Here is a 21,421-nt window from a genome sequence, read left to right on the forward strand (position 1 = left end):
TCTCAGTTGGTTGAGTTCCCCTGTTGGCCCATGGAATGCACAAGACGTACCCAGGTACTGATTCAATGCTTATGGTGTACCAGCACTTAAAGCAACCTCAGGGGAGCAAAGGACATTTAGGGATACTTTCCTGATCAGGTGAAAACAGCAATGATTGCCATGTATCTGAAGTGATTAGCTGCTTCACTCTGTGGAACCTGGAACAAGTGTGGCTTTGTGCTGGCTGGTCACAGTTCATTCAGTAACAGGAGTGGGCCATTCAGCATCTAGTCAATTAAATCATGGCTGAAATGCAACTGCATTTTCCTGCAGTGTTCCACATCATTTGACACCCCTGCCGAAACAACAATTTATCTGTATTGTGGTGTGTGTGTATAGAAATTATAATTATGCCTCAGTAGAATTTTACAGTGCTGTGCTAGTGTCTAGTCAGGAGTTTATTATTCTACATGTGCTGACAGCATGTTATCTAACACAGTCTTTACTTCCTCACTTGTGCTCACAGATGCCTTATGTCCAACCATTGAGACAGAAGAACTTCAATCACAAGGGCAGCATGTTGAAGCTTCAGGTAAATCTTATTAAATTATTAACATTGCTTCCTATTTTGAAAAACCCATAGTGTGATTGTTGTTTATTTTGTTTGTATCATGATTTACACTAGTAGACTTGGCTGCTTCTTACTCCTGACAATTCTATTAATGTTTTGAACTAACAGAAAAGTCTCCAGTAACGCAACATGGGAAAATGGGAGTTCATCACAAAAAAACCTTCAATTATCGTTTTATTTGAAGCAAAAGCAGCCTTCAGTCTGTAAAAAGATCTGCTGCGGGATTCTCTGTCGGCGTGGGGGTGGCCACAATGGGAAACTCCATTAGCCAGCTGCGGGAACGGAGAATCCTGCCCCTTGCTTTTTCCAAATCTCCTTTTGCTGCAATTAAGTCATAATTGTGTCCGGGTCAAAAATGTAATTGCACTGTTTTAGAACATTAATGTTGAAAATGAAGGTGGTGAGCAAGTTGCTGGTGAGGTAGAGCTGGGTGTCGTCCGTGTACATGTGGAAACTTACATCACATCTTCAAATCATGTCACTGAGGGACGGCATGTCATAGGAGGGGAGTGGGAGGGGCGGGGGGGGGAGGAGGTCAAGGATCGATCAGTAGAGGACACAGAGGTCCTGACCTTTAAGAAGTAAATTCAACTGGTAGTTAATCCATTTTTGGATTGGTAGCATTGGATTGGACCATGGATCGAAATCCTGTGGACTATCCATCTCCATTCTCCCTAGTTTAATCTCATGCCTGCTTACTTGTTGAAATTAACATAGAACAAGGAACAAAGAACATTTCAGCACAGGAACAGGCCCTTCGGCCCACCAAGCCTGCACTGATCCAGATTCCTTATTTAGACCTATAACTAATTGCACAAACGATCCATATCCTTCCATTCCCCGCCCTCATGTGTCTCTCAAGATATATCTTAAACGTTGCGATTGTGTCTGCCTTCTCCACCTCCACTGGCAGCGGGTTCCAGGCATCCTTTACCCTCTATGTGAAAACTTTTCCCCGCACATCTCCCCTAAACTTTACTCCTCTTACCTTGAACCTGTGCCCTCTGTAATTGAGTCTTCCACCCTGGGAAAAATCTTCTGACTGTTCACCCTGCCTATACCTCTCGTAATTTCGTAGACCTCAATCAGGTCTCCCCTCAGCCTCCATCTTTCCAACGAAAACTATCCAAGTTTATTCAACCTCTCTTCATGGATAACATTTTCCAGACCAGGCAACATCCTGATAAACTTTCTTTGCACTCTCTCCAAAGCATCTGCATTCTTCTGGTAGTGTGGCGACTAGACCTGCATGCAATATTCCAAATGTGGCCGAACTAAAGTTCTATCCAAGTGTAACATGACCTACCAACTCTTGTACTAAATGCCCCATGAATAATAATAATCTTTATTAGTGTCACAAGTAGACTTATATTGGGACTACAATGAAGATACTGTGAAAATCCCCTAGTCGCCACATTCCGGCACCTGTTCGGGTACACTGAGGGAGAATTCAGAATGTCCAATTCACCGAACAAGCACATTTTTCGGGACTTGTGGGAGGAAACCGGAGTACCCGGAGGAAACCCATGCAGACACGGGGAGAACGCCAGGGTCCCTGGCACTGTGAAGCAATAGTGTTAACCACTGTGCTACCATGCTGCCCAAGGCAAGCACCAGATGAAGCCAAGGACCAGAACGAAAAATGTTCAAAAACTGTTTGATCCATCTTCTGTGCTTTGAATTGTTATTTAATGCCCAGCCGTCCAAAGCACAGCACGATCACGGATATAACGGGGCCAATGTGAACTGAACCCACCCATTTGGAAACTGCTGAGATGGAGAGCAACATTGCTAGATCCTACACTCCCATTGAAGTGGTTATAGATGACTTTAGGTGCGGTGTAAACCAATGTTCAAATTAATCCCATAGCTTTTCCCACTCAGTGAGGTAAGTTAAAATTAACTCGAATTTGTGAATCAACTTTGATGAATGAGTGAGTTATTTTCTGAAAAACTGATGCTGAAAAGAAGAATCATAAAAATGCATTAACACTTTAGAAAAAGGTATAAGTACTTAATGTTGATGTGGTCTAGTATTTATTCCTCCAAAAGGTCCATTAAATATTCATACAAGTTAACCTATCACATGTGGCACCACTTCTAGTCATAGAGTTTACAGCACAGAAAGAGACCCGTTGTCCATCGTGACTGCGCCAGCCATCAAACACCTGTCTGATCTAATCCCATTTTTCACCACTTTGGCCGTAGCCTTGAATGTATGATGTTTCAAGTGCTCATCTAAAGGCTTCTTAAATGTTGTGAGGGTTCTCGCCTCTACCACCCTTTCAGGCAGTGAGTTCCAGATTCCCACCACCCTCTAGGTGAAGAACCTTTTCCTCCTATCCCCTCCAAATCTCCTGTCCCTCACCTTAAATCTATCCCCCCCCTAGTTATTGACTCATCTAATAAGCGGAAAGTCCCTTCTTATCTACCCTATCTATATCCCTCATAATTATGTACACCTCAATCAGTGTTCAGATTCATTCCCTGGCATTATGAAGTGCAGTGTTTCTACATTTTAACACACACACATTAAAAAAAAATGGGGAATGGTTTTCTTAAATTACGTCTGGTTGTTATGAATCACAACTGACTGTGTATTTTTTGCCCCACTTAAACGAACAAACCTATGAGTATAGAACAGGAGGCAAACGTGCAGGTACCATAACCAGATGAGATAAGAATGTAAATAGTAAAATTAGGGAAAGTTAATGGTGAAGTAGTAGAGTTACTAGACCAGTAATGCAGAGGCTCTGGGATTTGGGTTCAAATCCCCTCATAGCAGTTGGTAGAATTTAAATTCAATTAATAAAAATATAACTAATTTCAATAATAGCGATCATGAGACCAATCATTAATTGTCATAAAAGTCTATCTCGTTCAATAATATCCTTTAGGGAGGGAAATCTGCCATCTGTACCTGGTCTGGCCTACATGTGACTCCAGACCCAAAGTAATGTGGTTGACTGTTAACGACCCTTTGAAATGAGCAAGCAAGGCACTCAGTTCAAGGGCATTTAGGGATTGGTTACAAATGATGGCCTTTCCAGTGACGGCCACATCCCATAAACAGATTAAATTTACAATCATCTGCTCCTGGGATGTTTCCAGGCCCCATTCCCTGTGTTCATTTTGAGATCGCTTCTAGACTGGAATTATTCTTTACACATCACTGCTTTAAAGGGAAGAATTCAGTTTGCACTATCTCAACGTGAAATAGCAAAACAATATAGCTTTACAATGAGCAAATGTTGGTGGTGCACTTTTTCATGGATGTTCAAAAGCAAGGTAGCATTGGATACTGGTGACCTGAAATAAGAACAGAAAGTGCAATAGAAATGGTTCTGACATCTGTGGCGATGTTTCTGTTGAACATTAACCTGAAACATTAACTGTTTCTTACTCCACAAATGCGTCTTGACCTGTTCAGCATTTTTATTTCAGAGATGTTCTTGGGTTTCCAAAATACTTGGGTAAAATCAATTTTGCCGCAAGCATTTAACTGGCCAGAAAAAAAAACTAAAGTACCAGATCAGCAGTTACAGTACATCAGAGAAACAGGCCATTCTGTCCATCAGGTCTATGTTGGTGTTTGTGTTCCACACAAACCTCCTCCCACCCTTTTGCATCTCATCTTATCAACATATCTTCCTGTGCCTTTCAACCACATGTTCTTACTTAGTTTCCCCATAAATACAACTTGAGACTAACAATAACTCAGCCATATGTTGCCCAGTCAACGTTAACTGCGGAGGCCATTCATTATATGCTTTAGCTGGCCAAGTCGTCTGTCATGGGTGTAAAGAAATATAAAGTGCCATTTTCAAATCAATTGACCCATTTTCCTGGGCTAGGGCTCATAGGAGATGCAGGACTGAATTTGGATGGGCTCTCTTGCATCAAGACTGTGCACCTCAGTGGGAAGAGCAGATTTCCACCACAACAGCATCAGAATGTGTGCGAAGGAGCCTTAACAGGTCAGGATGCCCCAATGATCGATGTGGAATCTCACATTAGGGCCTTGGCAGAGACTGATGCCTCTAATAGATGTGCCTGATGTCACCTGGATGGAGATGGAGCTATGACAAAGTCCTCTCCCTCCATCTGGGTAACCCTGGAGTCCATCAGTGCTTCTCACGTGACGCCCCAAAAAGGAGTGTTCGGTGTGAAGCACCTCAAAGCCTCTGGTCCCACACCTGCCACCATTTGGAACAAGCTGTCAAAGGAGCCCTGCAGTGCATCTTGCAGATGGAACACATGGCAACCACCGTGCGTCGATGGTGAAAGTGGGGAATGTTCAAGGTGGTGGTACCTAACAAATGGGCTGCTTTGTCCTGGATGGTGTCGAGCTTCTTTCGTGTTGTTGGAGCTGCACTCATCCAGGCGAGTGGGGAATATTCCATCACACTCCTAACTTGTGCCTTGTAGATGGTGGACAGGCTTTGGGGATGTGGAGGTGAGTGACTCACCACTGACTGAGTTGATTGAGTTAATTTCATTGATTAGGACAAGGAACAACCGAATCAAACAAAAAGAATTCGAACCCCAAAAGTGTTCAAACAAGAAAAAGGGAAATTTAGAACCAATATTGGCATAATTACACCAGAAGTGATCAATCTTTCGAACGGCTCTGAAGGCAGAGTAATGGAGATGAAAATCCTGGAATCAATTAAATCGGGAAGCAATTAAGGGGATATTTATGGATGGACTGAATGGACACCCTCCCCCTGGACACCTTTCCTCTTTAATTATCTTCTGATTTTGTGAAGACAATAATATGCAAGCATGCGTCAGCAGTGTTACACAGTGTATGTACTCTGTGTACTGATTTGTAAGGATTTATGCCTTTCGTTTCAGGGTTTGATCTACTGAAGAGCTTTTCTTTGACCCGTTCGGCAGGACGCAAAGATTCTCAAGCTCCCCAGCTTATCAGAATGGGAAGGAAACTATTGGTCAGACACACACAGTAGGCACTATATTTTTCTTTTTGCTTTTCATTCAACTTCATATTTGTTTAAAATAATTAGCTGGGTTTTGCAGTCAGTGGTGAGTGGATGTTGCTCACTGTTTATTCCACTCCATTTGCCTGCGGACGTTCGGGATTTTGCACTGGTAGTGGCAGTGATTGGAAATCTATTTCAACACTGTGCCCTCTACAGGGACCCTGTGTAACAGGGAAAGCAAATGTGTATTTCATTAATAATTCTTCAATCAGATTGGTTAATGAGCAGGGCAGTGCCTGAAGCAGGACATGTAGATTAGAATATTTAATTCAATGTCAAATTAGGTAGAGAAAGCAGAATAAAAATGGGGCAGAATAAAAATGGGGTGTTTAGAGAGAGAGCGAAAATAAAATATTTTTTAAAAAAGATCGCCAACAATAATTAAAATCTGAAGGAGTGAGACTCCACACTTGTCAAAGTTAAATTTCAGAACCGGAGAGAGTCTTTGACAGTAATTATGGTTTACCACTCCTTTATAATCCATTTACACTTGAATGAACAAGTTATAATGTTTTTTGGTGGGTATCCAATGTAAGTGGGTGTGTTTACCATATTTCAAGCGAAAGATATTGTCAGAGTGAAGCTTCAGGAAAACAGCAGGGAGGTAAGTTAATTTCCCTTCAGAGGTGCTACTTTTATTGAGAATGGAATGAAGTGAAAAGACCTGACTGAGTACAAACTGAATACATTTTTGTGACAATCTGACCATGGACCTAATGTTTTATTTTTCAGTTCCTGCTTTTGTTTTCTTTCTTTTGCTCATTAGTTGTTTAAAATTGTATGTAATCTATTCATCATTTACAGATGAATATAATCATTGGTTGCCGTGCCTTCAGAGGCCTGTAATTCCCTCGGTCTCTCTGCCTTGCTACCTGGATATCCTTCAAGGAAACCCTTAACACCTATTGATGGAACTGAGCTTCTGTCAGAATGTTTCCTTCTGTGATATGGTATTGAATTGGGGGATGTGGCGCGAGAGGCAAGAATTGGATGAGTGCAGATAACTCGGAAGGTTGTGGGGTTGGAGGAGATTACAAAGGAAGGCAGGGATGAGGCCTTGAAAGGGTTTGGAATTAAGGTTTTGCTGGGCCAATGTCGATCAGGGGGCTTTAAGCCTGAGATCTGTAATAAAGCAGTCAAGTGTAATAAAGTGGGCGGCACGGTAGCACAGTGGTTAGCACTGTTGCTTCATAGCGCCAGGGTCCCAGGTTTGATTCCCGCTTGGGTCACTGTCTGTGTGGAGTCTGCACATTCACCCCGTGTCTGCGTGGATTTCCTCCCACAAGTCCCAAAAGACGTGCTGTTACTTGAATTGGACATTCTGAATTCTCCCTCGGTGTACCCGAACAGGAGCCGGAGTGTTGTGACTAGAGGGTTTTCACAGTAACTGCATTGCAGTGTGAATGTAAGCCTACTTGTGACAATAATAAATATTATTATTAAGAGGTGAAAGGTCAATGGGGCTCAGTGCAAGTTAGGTAAATGGGTAACAGAGATTATGGAAAGTTTGAGGTAGGATTTGACCAGAATAATTTGGCACTGGAATTCTAGAAGGGCTGGGTTCCCAAAGACTTGAAACAATTAATACTTTATTCACTAGCTGAACAGCCTCTCCATACTTTACTCTGCCCGAACTCCCACACTTCTGTCAGATGACCTCTTAAGTCACCGTGTCATGATGTCACCACTCAGTCTACATGCCCCCTATTTAATTTGGAGCAACCAGTGGTACTGAGGTGCAACAGTGTGCACGAACATCAATTGTGCACAAACCATTCTGTAACATACAGATTGAACAGGCTAACAGTACATAACTATTCATAGGGTGATACATGGATTGAGCTGTTGCAGTTGGTGCATAGCCCATCTCGTCTCCTCCCACTCCCATCCCATCTCCTCTCACTCCCCTGATTTGTTGTGTAAAGAAGAAAGGTGAAGGCTAGTTGTAGCCTAGTTTGTTATGTAGTCCTGGAACCTTGTATTTTGTTTGGTCATACACCCTGAATGTGTGATTGTGCCAGTTGGCTGTGCTCTAGGTATTCCTGGCTGCTAGTGTCCTGAGTGTGGACAACCTGGAAGGCTCCATTGGTGTGTCCAGTGGGTGCAGGGCCTGTTGTGTGGAGGGGCCTCCATTCACCCTGATGTTGGGGGCCTATGTTGTAGGCTGGTGGACTGTGGCTTCTGCTGTTGCTGGTTCCAATATCTGTTGAGGGTGACATTGGTTTTGTACATACTGGGTACTGTCCAAGATGCTTGAGTGTGGGGCATGGCTGTGTACCACTGCCAGCTTGATATGGCTCCGTGAGGTCTGGATCCCGACTATTTGACCAGGTATCAGAGGGCTGAGCCTGTGAGCGTTGTGATCATGGTGCAGTTTCCCTATTAATCAGCATTCTATGAGGGCATCATTCACATTCGATTAGAGTTTGGGCTGCAAAAGAGTCTTGGAAGTAGAAATTGTGGCCCTCATACACCTGGAGAGGAGTCGCTGAGCTGACAAGGGGAAGGCCCTGTCATGGCATGTTTCACAGGCTGTGGAGTGTAGCATAGTAATCTGTGTGATCCCAGGCACATTTCTCTTGCAGAAGCTTAGCTGAGTATGCTGCCTATTCCACTAGGCTGTTAGATTGTGGGGGTTGCTCGTGATATGCCCCAAGTCCCGCATGTGTGCAATGTTTCTAAATTCTGTGAAGATGAATTAGCGAGCATTGTCCATCATGAGTGTCTGGGAGGTGCTGTGTGTGGTGAAGTGTCTCATGAGATTGATGATGATTGTGTTACTCGTCACATTTTGTCGGGTTCAAGCCATCTTGAACATGAGTCGACTAAGACCGAATGTTGTTCACCATTCCATTCAAAACAGTCAGCTGCTCTGAAAGTTTCCCATGGCAGGTTGATGGAAAAAGTGAAGTCGTATGGGATTCAGGGTGTACTGGCTAGATGGATAAAGAACTGGCTGGGCAACAGGAGACAGAGTAGTGGTGGAGGGGAGTGTCTCAAAATGGAGAAAGGTGACTAGTGGTGTTCCACAGGGATCCGTGCTCGGACCACTGTTGTTTGTGACATACATAAATGATCTGGACGAAGGTATAGGTGGTCTGATTAGCAAGCTTGCAGATGATACTAAGATTGGTGGAGTTGCAGGTAGCGAGGAGGACTGTCAGAGAATACAGCAAAATATAAATAGATTGGAGAGTTGGGCAGAGAAATGGCAGGTGGAATTCAATCCAGACAAATGCGAGGTGATGCATTTTGGAAGATCTAATTCAAGAGCGGACTATATGGTCAATGGAAGAGTCCTGGGGAAAATTGATGTACAGAGAGATCTGGGAGTTCAGGTCCATTGTACCCTGAAGGTGGCAACGCAGGTCGATCGAGTGGTCAAGAAGGTATACAGCATGCTTGCCTTCATCGGATGGGGTATTGAGTACAAGAGTCGGCAGGTCATGTTACAGTTGTATAAGACTTTGGTTAGTCCACATTTGGAATACTGCGTGCAGTTCTGGTTGCCACATTACCAGAAGGATGTGGATGCTTTAGAGAGGATGCAGAGGAGGTTCACCAGGATGTTGCCTGGTATGGAGGGTGCTAGCTATGAAGAAAGGTTGAGTAGATTAGGATTGTTTTTGTTGGAAAGACGGAGGTTGAGAGGGGACCTGACTGAGGTCTACAAAATTATGAGAGGTGTGGACAGGGTGGATAGCAACAAGCTTTTTCCAAGAGTGGGGGTGTCAATTACAAGGGGTCACGATTTCAAGGTGAGAGGGGGAACGTTTAAGGGAGATGTGCGTGGAAAGTTTTTTATGCAGAGGGTGGTGGGTGCCTGGGTGGTAGAGGCGGGCACGATAGCATTATTTAAGATACATCTAGACAGATATATGAACGGGCGGGGAACAGAGGGAAGTAGATCCTTGGAAAATAGAAGACAGGTTTAAATAAAGGATCTGGATTGGCGCAGGCTTGGAGGGCCGAAGGGCCTGTTCCTGTGCTGTAATTTTCTTTGTTCTTGTTCTTTGTGAATGGTCATGGGAGTTCTGGGAAATTGTGTAGGTGCAGCAGTTCATCTGTTTGATGTGATTTGAGTGCTTTGCATGGTGCACATCTGGAGACTTCCCACCCATGTAGGCGTGCATCAAGGCCCGTATAGTGATTCCCTGGCTCTTTATCTGGTTGCTTCTAACCCAGGGTGCCTTTGGTGCAGTTGCTAGGTGCAGTACCTCTGGAGACCAGTAGGGACGATGAATCGCTGACCACGCAGTATCAGTCCATCCTGTATTGTTAGTTCATCTCTATTGGTGAAGTATGTGCTGAGCTTGTGGGGAAGCTCCTCTGAGCTTTTCAGGCCAGCCCCTCATCCTGATATTGTGCAGTTGTTTGCATGTGATGTTCGCCTGTATGGCATCTTTGAGTTCCTGGATTCTACGAGAGGACAGCACCTTCATTGTCATGGAGTCTATGTCTTCCTGATGATCTGTCTGCTCTGTAGTGGGTAGGAAGGCTCTGGAAAGGGCATCGGCCAAATACAGCTCCTTACCACATTTTGAGACGATGCTGTGATTGCAAACTTTAGCATCATGGGGCTTTTTTAGGATAGCTATGAGTGGCTGATGATCAGTTTCAACACTTACAGGATAACCATATATGAAGTCATGACATTTCTGACAGCTGTCAAGGAATTACTTTTGATCTGAGCATAACAGGTTTCAGTGTCAGTGAGGGCCCTTAATGCAAAGGCTTTAAAAAAATATTCAGGAGATGTGGTTGGGCCAGCATTTAGTGCCCATCGCTAACTATCCTTGAACTGAGCGGCTTGCTTGGTGATTTCACGGGTGGTTAAGAGTCAATTGTTGTGTGTCTGAAGTCCCATGTAGGCCAGATCAGGAAGCAATGGCAGATTTCCTTCCCTAAAGAACATTAGTGAACCAGTTGGGTTTTTAATGACAATCGACAATGGTTTCATGGTCATCATTAGACTTTTAATTCCAGCTGTTTTATTGAGTTTAAATAACCATCATCTGCTGTGGTGGGATTTGAACTCTGGATTACTAGTTCAGTGACAATACCACTTCACCACCACCGCCCCTATGTTGGTTTGCCAATCTGGATGCAGGGTGCTGGGTGGCGTCTGCTGTTATGATTCTAGCTGCTCAAAACATCAAAGTATTGTACCACTGGTGGAGTTGACAGTACCTGTTGTGTGGTGCTCCTGTCAATACCATTTGACGTCCTAGTAGAGAAGCTGGAGAAGAGGTCCAGCGACCTCACTGTAACAGGGGATGAACTGAGAAAGATAACTTGTCATACCAAGGAAGCACTGCAATGCATGCTTGTCCACAGGAATGACCATCTGTCATATAGCCATTTTCTTGTCTGGATTGGGCTTCACACCATCGGCTATGAATGGGTGACCCACATCGTGAACCTGAATGACCCAAAATCTGCATTTAGTAGGTTAAGCTTTAGCTGCGTGGCCCTGATTCGGTCGATGACGAGACAAAGACGTGCATCATGTTCTTGAATAATCCTATCTCAAACAATGATGTCATCAACAATCATTTCATAGGGTTGGGCTGCAAAGAATTGTTCCATGCACCGTTTGAAGACCTCCCTGCCAGTGGTGATCAGGTGGGGCTGAAGAAAAAAATGACATCTGCCTACCTAGACATTAATGTGGTAAATTTTAAAACTTCCTGTGGTCACCATTTCTGAAACCCATTCTGAGGCCTTGTCTATAGGTGTTATGACACCGAGTGTCATCACCAGATGCAGCTGTTTGACCACTTTTTGTTTCATAGCTATTGGTACTCTTCTCAGAGCACAAACTGTTGTCAGCTAGTCTCATGCGGTATATTGCTGGTAGCTTACCAATGGCATGGCAGTCGAAGAGTTCTTTGTACTCTATCATTTCTGGGGCCTGGTGTTGAAGAAATTGGATGCGCCCCAGTGTGATGCTGTCTCCAAGACCTAACAGTGATCTTCTCTTCTGGTCGACTATATGAAACTTGAATCTGCTCTATGTCCAGTGGAGCATACACCTTCAGTGCAGATGGTTTGTCCACCATAGGTCACATAGTTCATCTGGGTATTGATGTCCGGTGCTACATATTGGGGTCTAGTGGGGCAGCACAATAGCACAGTAGTTAGCACCGTTGCTTCACAGCACCAGGGTCTCAGGTTCAATTCCCGGCTGGGTCACTGTGCGGAGTCTGCATGTTCTCCCCATGTCTGCGTGGGTTTCATCCGGGTGTTCTGGTTTCCTACCACAAGTGCTTGTAAGGTAATTTGGACATTCTAAATTCTCCCTCCGTGTACCCGAACAGGCGCCGGAATGTGGTGACGAGGGGATTTTCACAGTAACTTCATTGCAGTGTTAATGCAAACCTGTGATACTTTGCTCCAGTGTCAATCTTGACCTTCAGTTTTGCATTGTTGAAAATCATGTTGAGGGTGGTGAAGATCTCACCCTTTTTGTGACAGTGTCAGAACTCTCACAGTAGAGATCTGCTGTAGGCTCAGTGGTTCGGTTGCTCTGGCTGAGCTGCAGTTCATTCACCTTGTTCATGCTCCTAACCTTGGCGGACTCACCAGCTGCAATGTGGCTCTTGTCAAAGGAAGGCTGTTGTAGTTTTGATCTGCAACATTTTGCGAAGTAATTCCAATTTCCACATTTGTTGCAGTGTTTATCATATGTCAGACATGCTAATCTGTTCTGAGAGTGATGGTCACCACAGTCGAGGCAGGACGTACCCTATATGGAAACTTCAGTTTCCTGCCTAAACTCCCCGCTGTCTTTCTCAGGCTGTTCATTTGGCACACAGATGCTAATGGCTGTTTGCGGGGTTAAATCTTTCTCTCACAGAAGCATCTTGCAGACTAGGTGCTTTGGACCCCACAGACTATTCGATCTCTGAACTGCTCATCAGTAAAAATGTCAAATGCACCATTCTTCACAAAGATTTTCAAAATTGCTGTACATGATTTGTATTGACTCATCAAATCTTTCATTTGTAACGTAAACACTTGCCTGCCAAGTATTATGTTCTTCAGTGGCAGGCATATGTTCTCAAATGTTTGCAGAATTATTTTGGCGCCCTCTTTCTCCTCCATTTGAAACATAAAGGACTCAAACTTCTTGATATCATCAGGGCCTGCTAGATTTAGTAAGGTGTGTCTTTGTAATCTGATAATCCAGCACCGTGGAAGATGCGCTACTCCTTTTCAAACTGGGCCCAGTTGTCAACAATGTTTTTATCAAATCTGAGCGGGTTGATGCAGCAAAGTGTTTGTGCCATACTGCCAACTCCTGACACCATGTAGAAGTGCTGGGTTCCCATAGACTGACAACCAAGGACTTACAACAGGCTGTAGTTTATTCACTAGTCTGAGCAGCTACTCCATATTTATACTCTGCCCGTGATCCAGGGAGAACTCCCGCACTTCTGTCACATGACCTGCTAAGTCACCACATCATCACATGACCATTCAGTCCACAATTCAAACCAGGTGAGAATGCCAGCTGGATCACATCTGCCACTTAAATGAGTAAATTACATGGGTTCGAACCTAACGGGTAGAAGGTACTTTATTGCTAATCTTTTCAGTGAGAGAGAATGTTTTTCTGTGAGGGAGAATGTGAGGTGAAAGCGGGGGAGGTAGCTTTTAGTGGTAATATTCACCACTGCCTTCTGTTCGTTTTTAGCTGAGCAGTTTGCCATCAGCAGTGATGGATGTAAAAAGGTCGTCAGGGTTGTGTTATAGGTGCTGAAAGTGTGTTGCACGTTAAATACTATATGTTTTCTCACATTCCTGGTTTGCATACTCAACACATGATCAATTGGGAAGGAAATGTATTTTTGATTGTTTCTTCCAAAGCGAGTTGATAGCTTCTAACTCGTGAGCAGCTGTGAGCCCTGACAGATGACATCGTGTGTCAGCTGGATAGGAAACCGTGTCTAGGAACTTTGCATGTGCTTCACCTTAATCTCAGGAAATGAAAGGGGATCATCTTCCCATGTCTGGGCGGTAGTCAACAAGCTGTGAATCTGCTGGCGCGCATTAAATTAGACCCTTACACTGAGAGTGTGGAGAGACAGCTTTTTCCTCTCTTTAAACCCAGGAGATAGGTTTTAGATTCAGAAGCAAAATCTGCTGGTGGGGCATTACGTCCCACCTTTGCCTATGAATGGTCAGATTCTTCATCCTCCTGCATGTGACGATCATCAACTGTAACTGATCTTGTTTGTTTCAACATGCCATCAAGGAGCCTTGAAAATAGTTGCAGTGAGCAACTGGACCAAGAAATCTTGAGGGTGGAGATTGGACCAAAGCACAGCTCTAACCCTCAGGAGAACACTCAAATTCCTATCAGTCTCCACACAGATACACACAATTCTCTTCATTATGTTCCAATTATAAAAATGAAGAGTGCTCCCCCTAAATTCTGTTACCAATATTGTGGGTCTTAAATGAAACTAGCCATAGAATCCCTGCAGTGCAAGAGGAGGCCATTTGGCGTATTGAGTCTGCACCGACCCTCCGAAAGAACGCCCCACTCAGGCCTATTTCCCCGCCCCACCCCCATGACCCCACCTAACCTGCACATCTTTGGACACTAAGGGACAATTTTAGAAAGGCCAGGTTGTGCCTTTCTAAAACCACATTGTGTGTTTAACCCATATACGGTGGACAAATGATCACACAAATTGTTCAGTACAATAATTGTTTATTAATACACACAAAGTTAAATACCTAATCAATCACACATTCATGCACATTGGACTATAAACTAATACACTTAAAACGACCTTAACTAACTTCCAGGTGACTGGCAAGGACAAAGCAGATATGGCCTTATCTGGGAGTCTGGCAGTGCTGGAGTTTTTGTAGCTGGTCGTCTGTGTCCTCTGTTCTGGTCCCTCTGTGGATGGTGTGGATGGTCCTCTCTTGGCTGGTGATGGGTTCACTTTTATTGTTGGCTGCTGAAACTGAAGTCTGGAAGGCTGCAGTCAAGAGAGAACTTCTAAAGTGGTGCAGCACCTATTTAACCTGCTTGGATTTTCATGCCCTTTTGTGGGCGGTCTCTGGGTCATTGTCAATCAATTGATTAGGGCTCCTTGATCGATTAGGGCCAATCAGGGGCTGCCACATCGATTTTGGGGTGGGCACTCAGTGGCCATGCCTGGAAGTGTTGGGGGCTTGGGTGCAACTGTGTCTGGTAAACAATGTGATTGACAGGATAGTACTGCTGTTCCTGGGATGCCTGGAGATGGTCTTTTTCCTGGGCTGTTAAAAACGTCTGAGCTGCAGCTTTTGTGTATCTGCTAGCTGCAGCCTGTTGTCCCTGACTTTGACCATTTTTCCCAGCGTTCTTTGCGGGAGGCCATTTTAGATGCCCACAGCCAATTTACCTAATCTGCACATCTTTGGACTGTGTAAGGAAACTGGAGCACCCCGAGGAAACCCAGGTAGACACGGTCATGATTTATAGAAACTGCTCGATGCAAGACTTTTGCTAATCTAATTCTACTAATTATACACAGTGCAATAATTATACATTATTGCACAATGCTATACATAGAACTATCCCTCCGCAAACTCTATCATCATGTGATAACAAAGAACAAAGAAATGTACAGCACAGGAACAGGCCCTTCGGCCCTCCAAGCCCGTGCCGACCATGCTGCCCGACTAAACTACAATCTTCTACACTTCCTGAGTCCGTATCCCTCTATTCCCATCCTATTCATGTATTTGTCAAGATGCCCCTTAAATGTCACTATCGTCCCTGCTTCCACCACCTCCTCCGGTAGCGAGTTCCAGGCACCCACTATCCTCTGTGTAAAAAACTTGCCTCGTACATCTACTCTAAACCTTGCCCCTCTCACCTTAAACCTATGCCCCCTAGTAATTGACCCCTCTACCCTGGGGAAAAGCCTCTGACTATCCACTCTGTCTATGCCCCTCATAATTTTGTAGACCTCTATCAGGTCGCCCCTCAACCTCCGCCGTTCCAGTGAGAACAAACCGAGTTTATTCAACCGCTCCTCAGAGCTAATGCCCTCCATACCAGGCAACATTCTGGTAAATCTCTTCTGCACCCTCTCTAAAGCCTCCACATCCTTCTGGTAGTGTGGCGACCAGAATTGAACACTATACTCCAAGTGTGGCCTAACTAAGGCTCTATACAGCTGCAACATGACTTGCCAATTCTTATACTCAATGCCCCGGCTAATGAAGGCAAGCATGCCGTATGCCTTCTTGACTACCTTCTCCACCTGTGTTGCCCCTTTCAGTGACCTGTGGACCTATACTCCTAGATCTCTCTGACTTTCAATACTCTAGAGGGTTCTACCATTCACTGTATATTCCCTACCTGCATTAGACCTTCCAAAATGCATTACCTCACATTTGTCCGGATTAAACTCCATCTGCCATCTCTCCGCCCAAGTCTCCAAACAATCTAAATCCTGCTGTATCCTCTGACAGTCCTCATCGCTATCCGCAATTCCACCAACCTTTGTGTCGTCTGCAAACTTACTAATCAGACCAGTTACATTTTCCTCCAAATCATTTATATATACTACAAAGAGCAAAGGTCCCAGCACTGATCCCTGTGGAACACCACTGGTCACAGCCCTCCAATTAGAAAAGCATCCTTCCATTGCTACTCTCTGCCTTCTATGACCTAGCCAGTTCTGTATCCACCTTGCCAGCTCACCCCTGATCCCGTGTGACTTCACCTTTTGTACTAGTCTACCATGAGGGACCTTGTCAGAGGCCTTACTGAAGTCCATATAGACAACATCCACTGCCCTACCTGCATCAATCATCTTTGTGACCTCCTCGAAAAACTCTATCAAGTTAGTGAGACACGACCTCCCCTTCACAAAACCATGCTGCCTCTCACTAATACGTCCATTTGCTTCCAAATGGGAGTAGACTCTGTCTCGAAGAATTCTCTCCAGTAATTTCCCTACCACTGAAGTAAGGCTCACCGGCCTGTAGTTCCCTGGATTATCCTTGCTACCCTTCTTAAACAGAGGAACAACATTGGCTATTCTCCAGTCCTCTGGGACATCACCTGAAGACAGTGAGGATTCAAAGATTTCTGTCAAGGCCTCAGCAATTTCCTCTCCAGCCTCCTTCAGTATTCTGGGGTAGATCCCATCAGGCCCTGGGGACTTATCTACCTTAATATTTTTTAAGACGCCCAACACCTCGTCTTTTTGGATCTCAATGTGACCCAGGCTATCTACACACCCTTCTCCAGACTCAACATCTACCAATTCCTTCTCTTTGGTGAATACTGATGCAAAGTATTCATTTAGTACCTCGCCCATTTCCTCTGGCTCCACACATAGATTCCCTTGCCTATCCTTCAGTGGGCCGACCCTTTCCCTGGCTACCCTCTTGCTTTTTATGTACTTGTAAATAGCCTTGGGATTTTCCTTAACCCTATTTGCCAATGACTTTTCGTGATCCCTTCTAGCCCTCCTGACTCCTTGCTTAAGTTCCTTCCTACTTTCCTTATATTCCAGCCTGTTCCCAGCCTTTTAGCCCTGACAAATGCCTCCTTTTCCTTTTTGACGAGCCCTACAATATCTCTCGTTATCCAAGGTTCCCGAAAATTGCCGTATTTATCCTTCTTCCTCACAGGAACATGCCGGTCCTGAATTTCTTTCAACTGACACTTGAAAGCCTCCCACATGTCCGATGTTGATTTGCCCTCAAACATCCGCCCCCAATCTAGGTTCTTCAGTTCCCGCCTAATATTGTTATAATTAGCATTCCCCCAATTTAGCACATTCACCCTAGGACCACTCTTATCCTTGTCCACCAGCACTTTAAAACTTACTGAGTTGTGGTCACTGTTCCCGAAATGCTCCCCTACTGAAACTTCTACCACCTGGCCGGGCTCATTCCCGAATACCAGGTCCAGTACCGCCCCTTCCCTGGTTGGACTGTCTACATTGTTTTAAGAAACCCTCCTGGATGCTCCTTACAAACTCTTCCCCATCTAAGCCCCTGGTACTAAGTGAGTCCCAGTCAATATTGGGGAAGTTGAAGTCTCCCATCACCACAACCGTTGTTATTACTCTTTTCCAAAACCTGTCTACCTATCTGCTCCTCTATCTCCCGCTGGCTGTTGGGAGGCCTGTAGTAAACCCCCAACATTGTGACTGCGCCCTTCTCATTCCTGATCTCTACCCATATAGCCTCACTGCCCTCTGAGGTGTCCTCCCGTAGTACAGCTGTGATATCCTCCCTAACCAGTAGCGCAACTCTGCCACCCCCTTTACACCCCCTCTATCCCGCCTGAAACATCTAAATCCTGGAACGTTTAGCTGCCAATCCTGCCCTTCCCTCAACCAGGTCTCTGTAATGGCAACAACATCATAGTTCCAAGTACTAATCCAAGCTCTAAGTTCATCTGCCTTACCCGGAATACCTCTTGCATTAAAACATATGCACTTCAGGCCACCAGACCCGGTGTGTTCAGCAACTTCTCCCTGTCTGCTCTGCCTCAGAGCCCCACTGTCCCTATTCCCTAGTTCTCCCTCAATGCTCTCACCTTCTGACCTATTGCTCCCGTGCCCACTCCCCTGCCATATTAGTTTAAACCCTCCCGTGTGACACTCCCGTGATATCACATCACTGAGAATGTAGACTGTCTATTGACATAAAATTAACTTTTTGCATTACATACCCACCACCACTCCCTCCCAAGCCTCTAACTCTATTAAATACATTCTTTATATTGTCCAATAACTCCCGCTGCAGTCTCTGCCTGTATCTCTGGTTCACAAGGTTCATAGATAGGGGCGGGATTCTCTCACCCCGGGGTCGGGCCGAAGAATTGCCGCGACCGGGGCGAATCGCGCCACGCTGCCCCGACGCCGGTACGCGATTCTCTGGAGAGCAGAGAATCGCCGTCATTGGCACCGGCGCAGTCGGTGCGAGCGGCCGTACAAAAAAAACACAAGTCCCGCCGGCGCCGTTCTAACCTGGGCTTACCAGGCCTTACCCGGCGGGACCTCAAAGTGGAAGGATCCCGGGGTGGCCTGTGGGGGGAGGGGGGGGGGTCCGACCCGGGGGGGCCTCCGCTGTGGCCTGGCCCGCGATCGGGGCCCACCGATGGGCGGGCCGGCCTCTCGGGCTGGGGGCCTCCTTTGTTCCGAGCAAGCCCCTGTCACCCTACGCCATGCGCGGAGAAGGGAGACACCACGCATGCACAGAAATCGGGCCGGTCCCACTACGCATGCGCAGACTCGCGGCGCCCATCTGACGCCGGGATCGGCAGCTGGAGCAGCGTGGGTGCCATGCTGGCTCCCTGTAGGGGTCAGAATTGCTGCTCCTGAGGCCATGTTTACGCCGTCGGGAAACGCGACGGGCTTTATGATGGTGTCAACACTTAGCCTCAGGATCAGATAATCCCGCTCATAACCTTTTTGTGGTTTCCCCGATTTCCCTGATTGTATTCTCAGCTCTCTCTCTGAGGTTGTATAGGTTTCAAGTTCTCCATGTTCTCTCTCAAACTCAGTGTATTAATCATAATAATAATCTCAATTAGTGTCACAAGTAGATTTACATTAACACTGCAGTGAAGTTACTGTGAAAATCCCCTAGTCGCCACACTCCGGCGCCACTTCGGGAACACTGTGGGAGGAAACTGGAGCACCCCGAGGAAACCCACGCAGACATGGGAAGAACGTGCAGACTCTGCACAGACAGTGACTGAAGCCGGGAATCGAACCCGGGTCCCTAGCACTGTGAATCAACAGTGCTAACCTCTGTGCTACCATGCCGCCTCTGTATGTGAATCGTCAGAGACTAACAGCTCGCTCTTCAGGCTGTTTTACTGATCACCTGCCCATTCCATTGAAGATCACCTTTGAGCAGCGATAAGTATGCTTCTGGGTTTTTTCCCCTCACCATTCCATTTGCAAGATAAGATTGTGGATGTAGTGTTTCTTCCAAAACCTGGCCTTCACTACTCTAGCCACAAATCCATACTGATTCAACTGGCGGGAGTTGGGGTAAATCATGTACTCTAGCATCTTGATTGTAGATTCTGGTTTGATTTCCACCACACTCCTCCTCCTCCTCCCTTACTCTGCCTATGTCTGCTGCTGTGAGACATGGTGCGAGCAGATGCCGAAGAACAGGAAGTTGAGTTTGTCATCGTCTTCCCATTCAAAGCTCTGACAGAACCAGAGTGCTGTAGCTTAACAGTGTCAAGTTGATATTGTCATTTTTCTTCAAAGGCAAACTTTGGGCCATTATCTGAAATGACTAGATCTGGGATTCTGTGTGGAAAATTTTATTTTAGTAATTTAATGACAGCTTCTGATTTGGGACCCAGAAGACGTTTAACCTCAATCCATCTGGAATGGTGGATAACTATGAGGAATGTCTCCCAGTTGTGCTCAGAAAGATCCATTCTCAGGTCTTCCCACGGTCTGATCAGAAATGGGGATGCCATCAGTGGTTGCTCCTGGCGATGGATTACACAGCTGGTGCAGCTCAAAAACCATTCCTTTAGTGGCTGATATTTCTGGTCACCAAACTGAAGGTTGTGCTTCAGCATGGCATTTTGTATTGCGCAGGTGTACCTGGTGTATTTTCTGATGGATCCCAGGTTTTTTAAGACTCTCTGTATGACCAACCTCTCATCATTAAATTAGCAAGTCATCTACCATACTGAGAAGCCTCCATTGCTCGAAGTATTGTTTCAGGATGAGATTATTTGGAATATATTCAGGGGCCATCTGTTTAGGTGGTATTCCCAAATTTTAGCACATTCATCGTCTGTTTTTTTTTCCAACTGGAATGCATGACAACATGTCCGCTGTCGTTTGTTGTTCTCCTTGCTCAAGTTTCTCCATCCATTTCTTGCTTGTGGATCATGTGCACATTTGTCTGGCAATTAACTTAAGTATGGCAATTAACTGACCCTTGACCCTCGGTTGAAAACTTCCTCCACCAACTTGTCTGTCGACCACTGAGCAGGCAACGACGCCACAGGTCCCTCCACCACCTTTTTCCCTCCTGCGTGTCCTCCGGTTCTGTCGAATGGCCCTATTCAACACACTCCTCGTCTGGTAACTCTTCAGACATCACTCATCGGAGGAGAAATCTTAATTCTTCTCCTCCATCCACCCGCACAAAACATGCAAAAAGGGCCAAAGAAGCAGTCCTCAGGCAGGAGCACCCACTTACTCCATGGTCACCACCGGAATTCACCTCTTCATCTTTTATATATTATGGAGACAAGGGGCTGGATTCTCCATTCTGGAGACGAAGTGCAGACTGCAGCGTAGAATGTGACGACTTTCATGACAGGAAATTTAGCGCCGATCCCTCACCGATTCCTGTACCTGTGAAGGGCGAGCACCGGCGCCGACTGAAATCCCCACCACCAGCGCTGATAATGGCTGGGTCCCTGGCCGCGCATGCGCATGGCCGACGACCTGCACTGGCCGTGCGCGTAACCTAACCCGCAAACCGCGACCTCACAGCCCACCTCCTGGCCACCGCCCATCAGCCCCCCCAGCCCTAGTCGGCACCCAGCCAAGTATGGCGGAGCTGGACACAATCCGCAGCCAGCATGGCGACTCAAGCCACGCAGTCGGGAACTCCAGCACTTTTTTAATAATCTTATTTGGAGACAATTTTAGTAATTTTCAATCTGCATTACAACAGTAACCACATTTCAAAAAATACATTAGTCAGTGTATTACACTTCAGGATGCCCTGAGAGCGGGGCAGGAGCCACATGGCGAGAGCGGGGTTGGTGCCACGTGGCGAG

The 21,421-nt window shown here is 45.7% G+C and overlaps 1 protein-coding gene across 1 annotated transcript in view; it reads left to right on the forward strand.

The window, feature by feature from the left end:
* Nucleotides 1-21,421, forward strand: part of LOC140411419 (uncharacterized) — a 373,458-nt gene that overhangs the window by 45,545 nt on the left and 306,492 nt on the right. The window contains exons 3-4 of the mRNA XM_072500526.1: nucleotides 506-571; nucleotides 5,468-5,576. Of these exons, the coding sequence (XP_072356627.1) occupies nucleotides 506-571; nucleotides 5,468-5,576 (175 nt within the window). The remainder of the gene's footprint in view (nucleotides 1-505; nucleotides 572-5,467; nucleotides 5,577-21,421) is intronic.

This window comes from Scyliorhinus torazame, chromosome 4 (assembly GCF_047496885.1).
Source record: "Scyliorhinus torazame isolate Kashiwa2021f chromosome 4, sScyTor2.1, whole genome shotgun sequence".
In the NCBI taxonomy this organism is placed as follows: domain Eukaryota; kingdom Metazoa; phylum Chordata; class Chondrichthyes; order Carcharhiniformes; family Scyliorhinidae; genus Scyliorhinus; species Scyliorhinus torazame.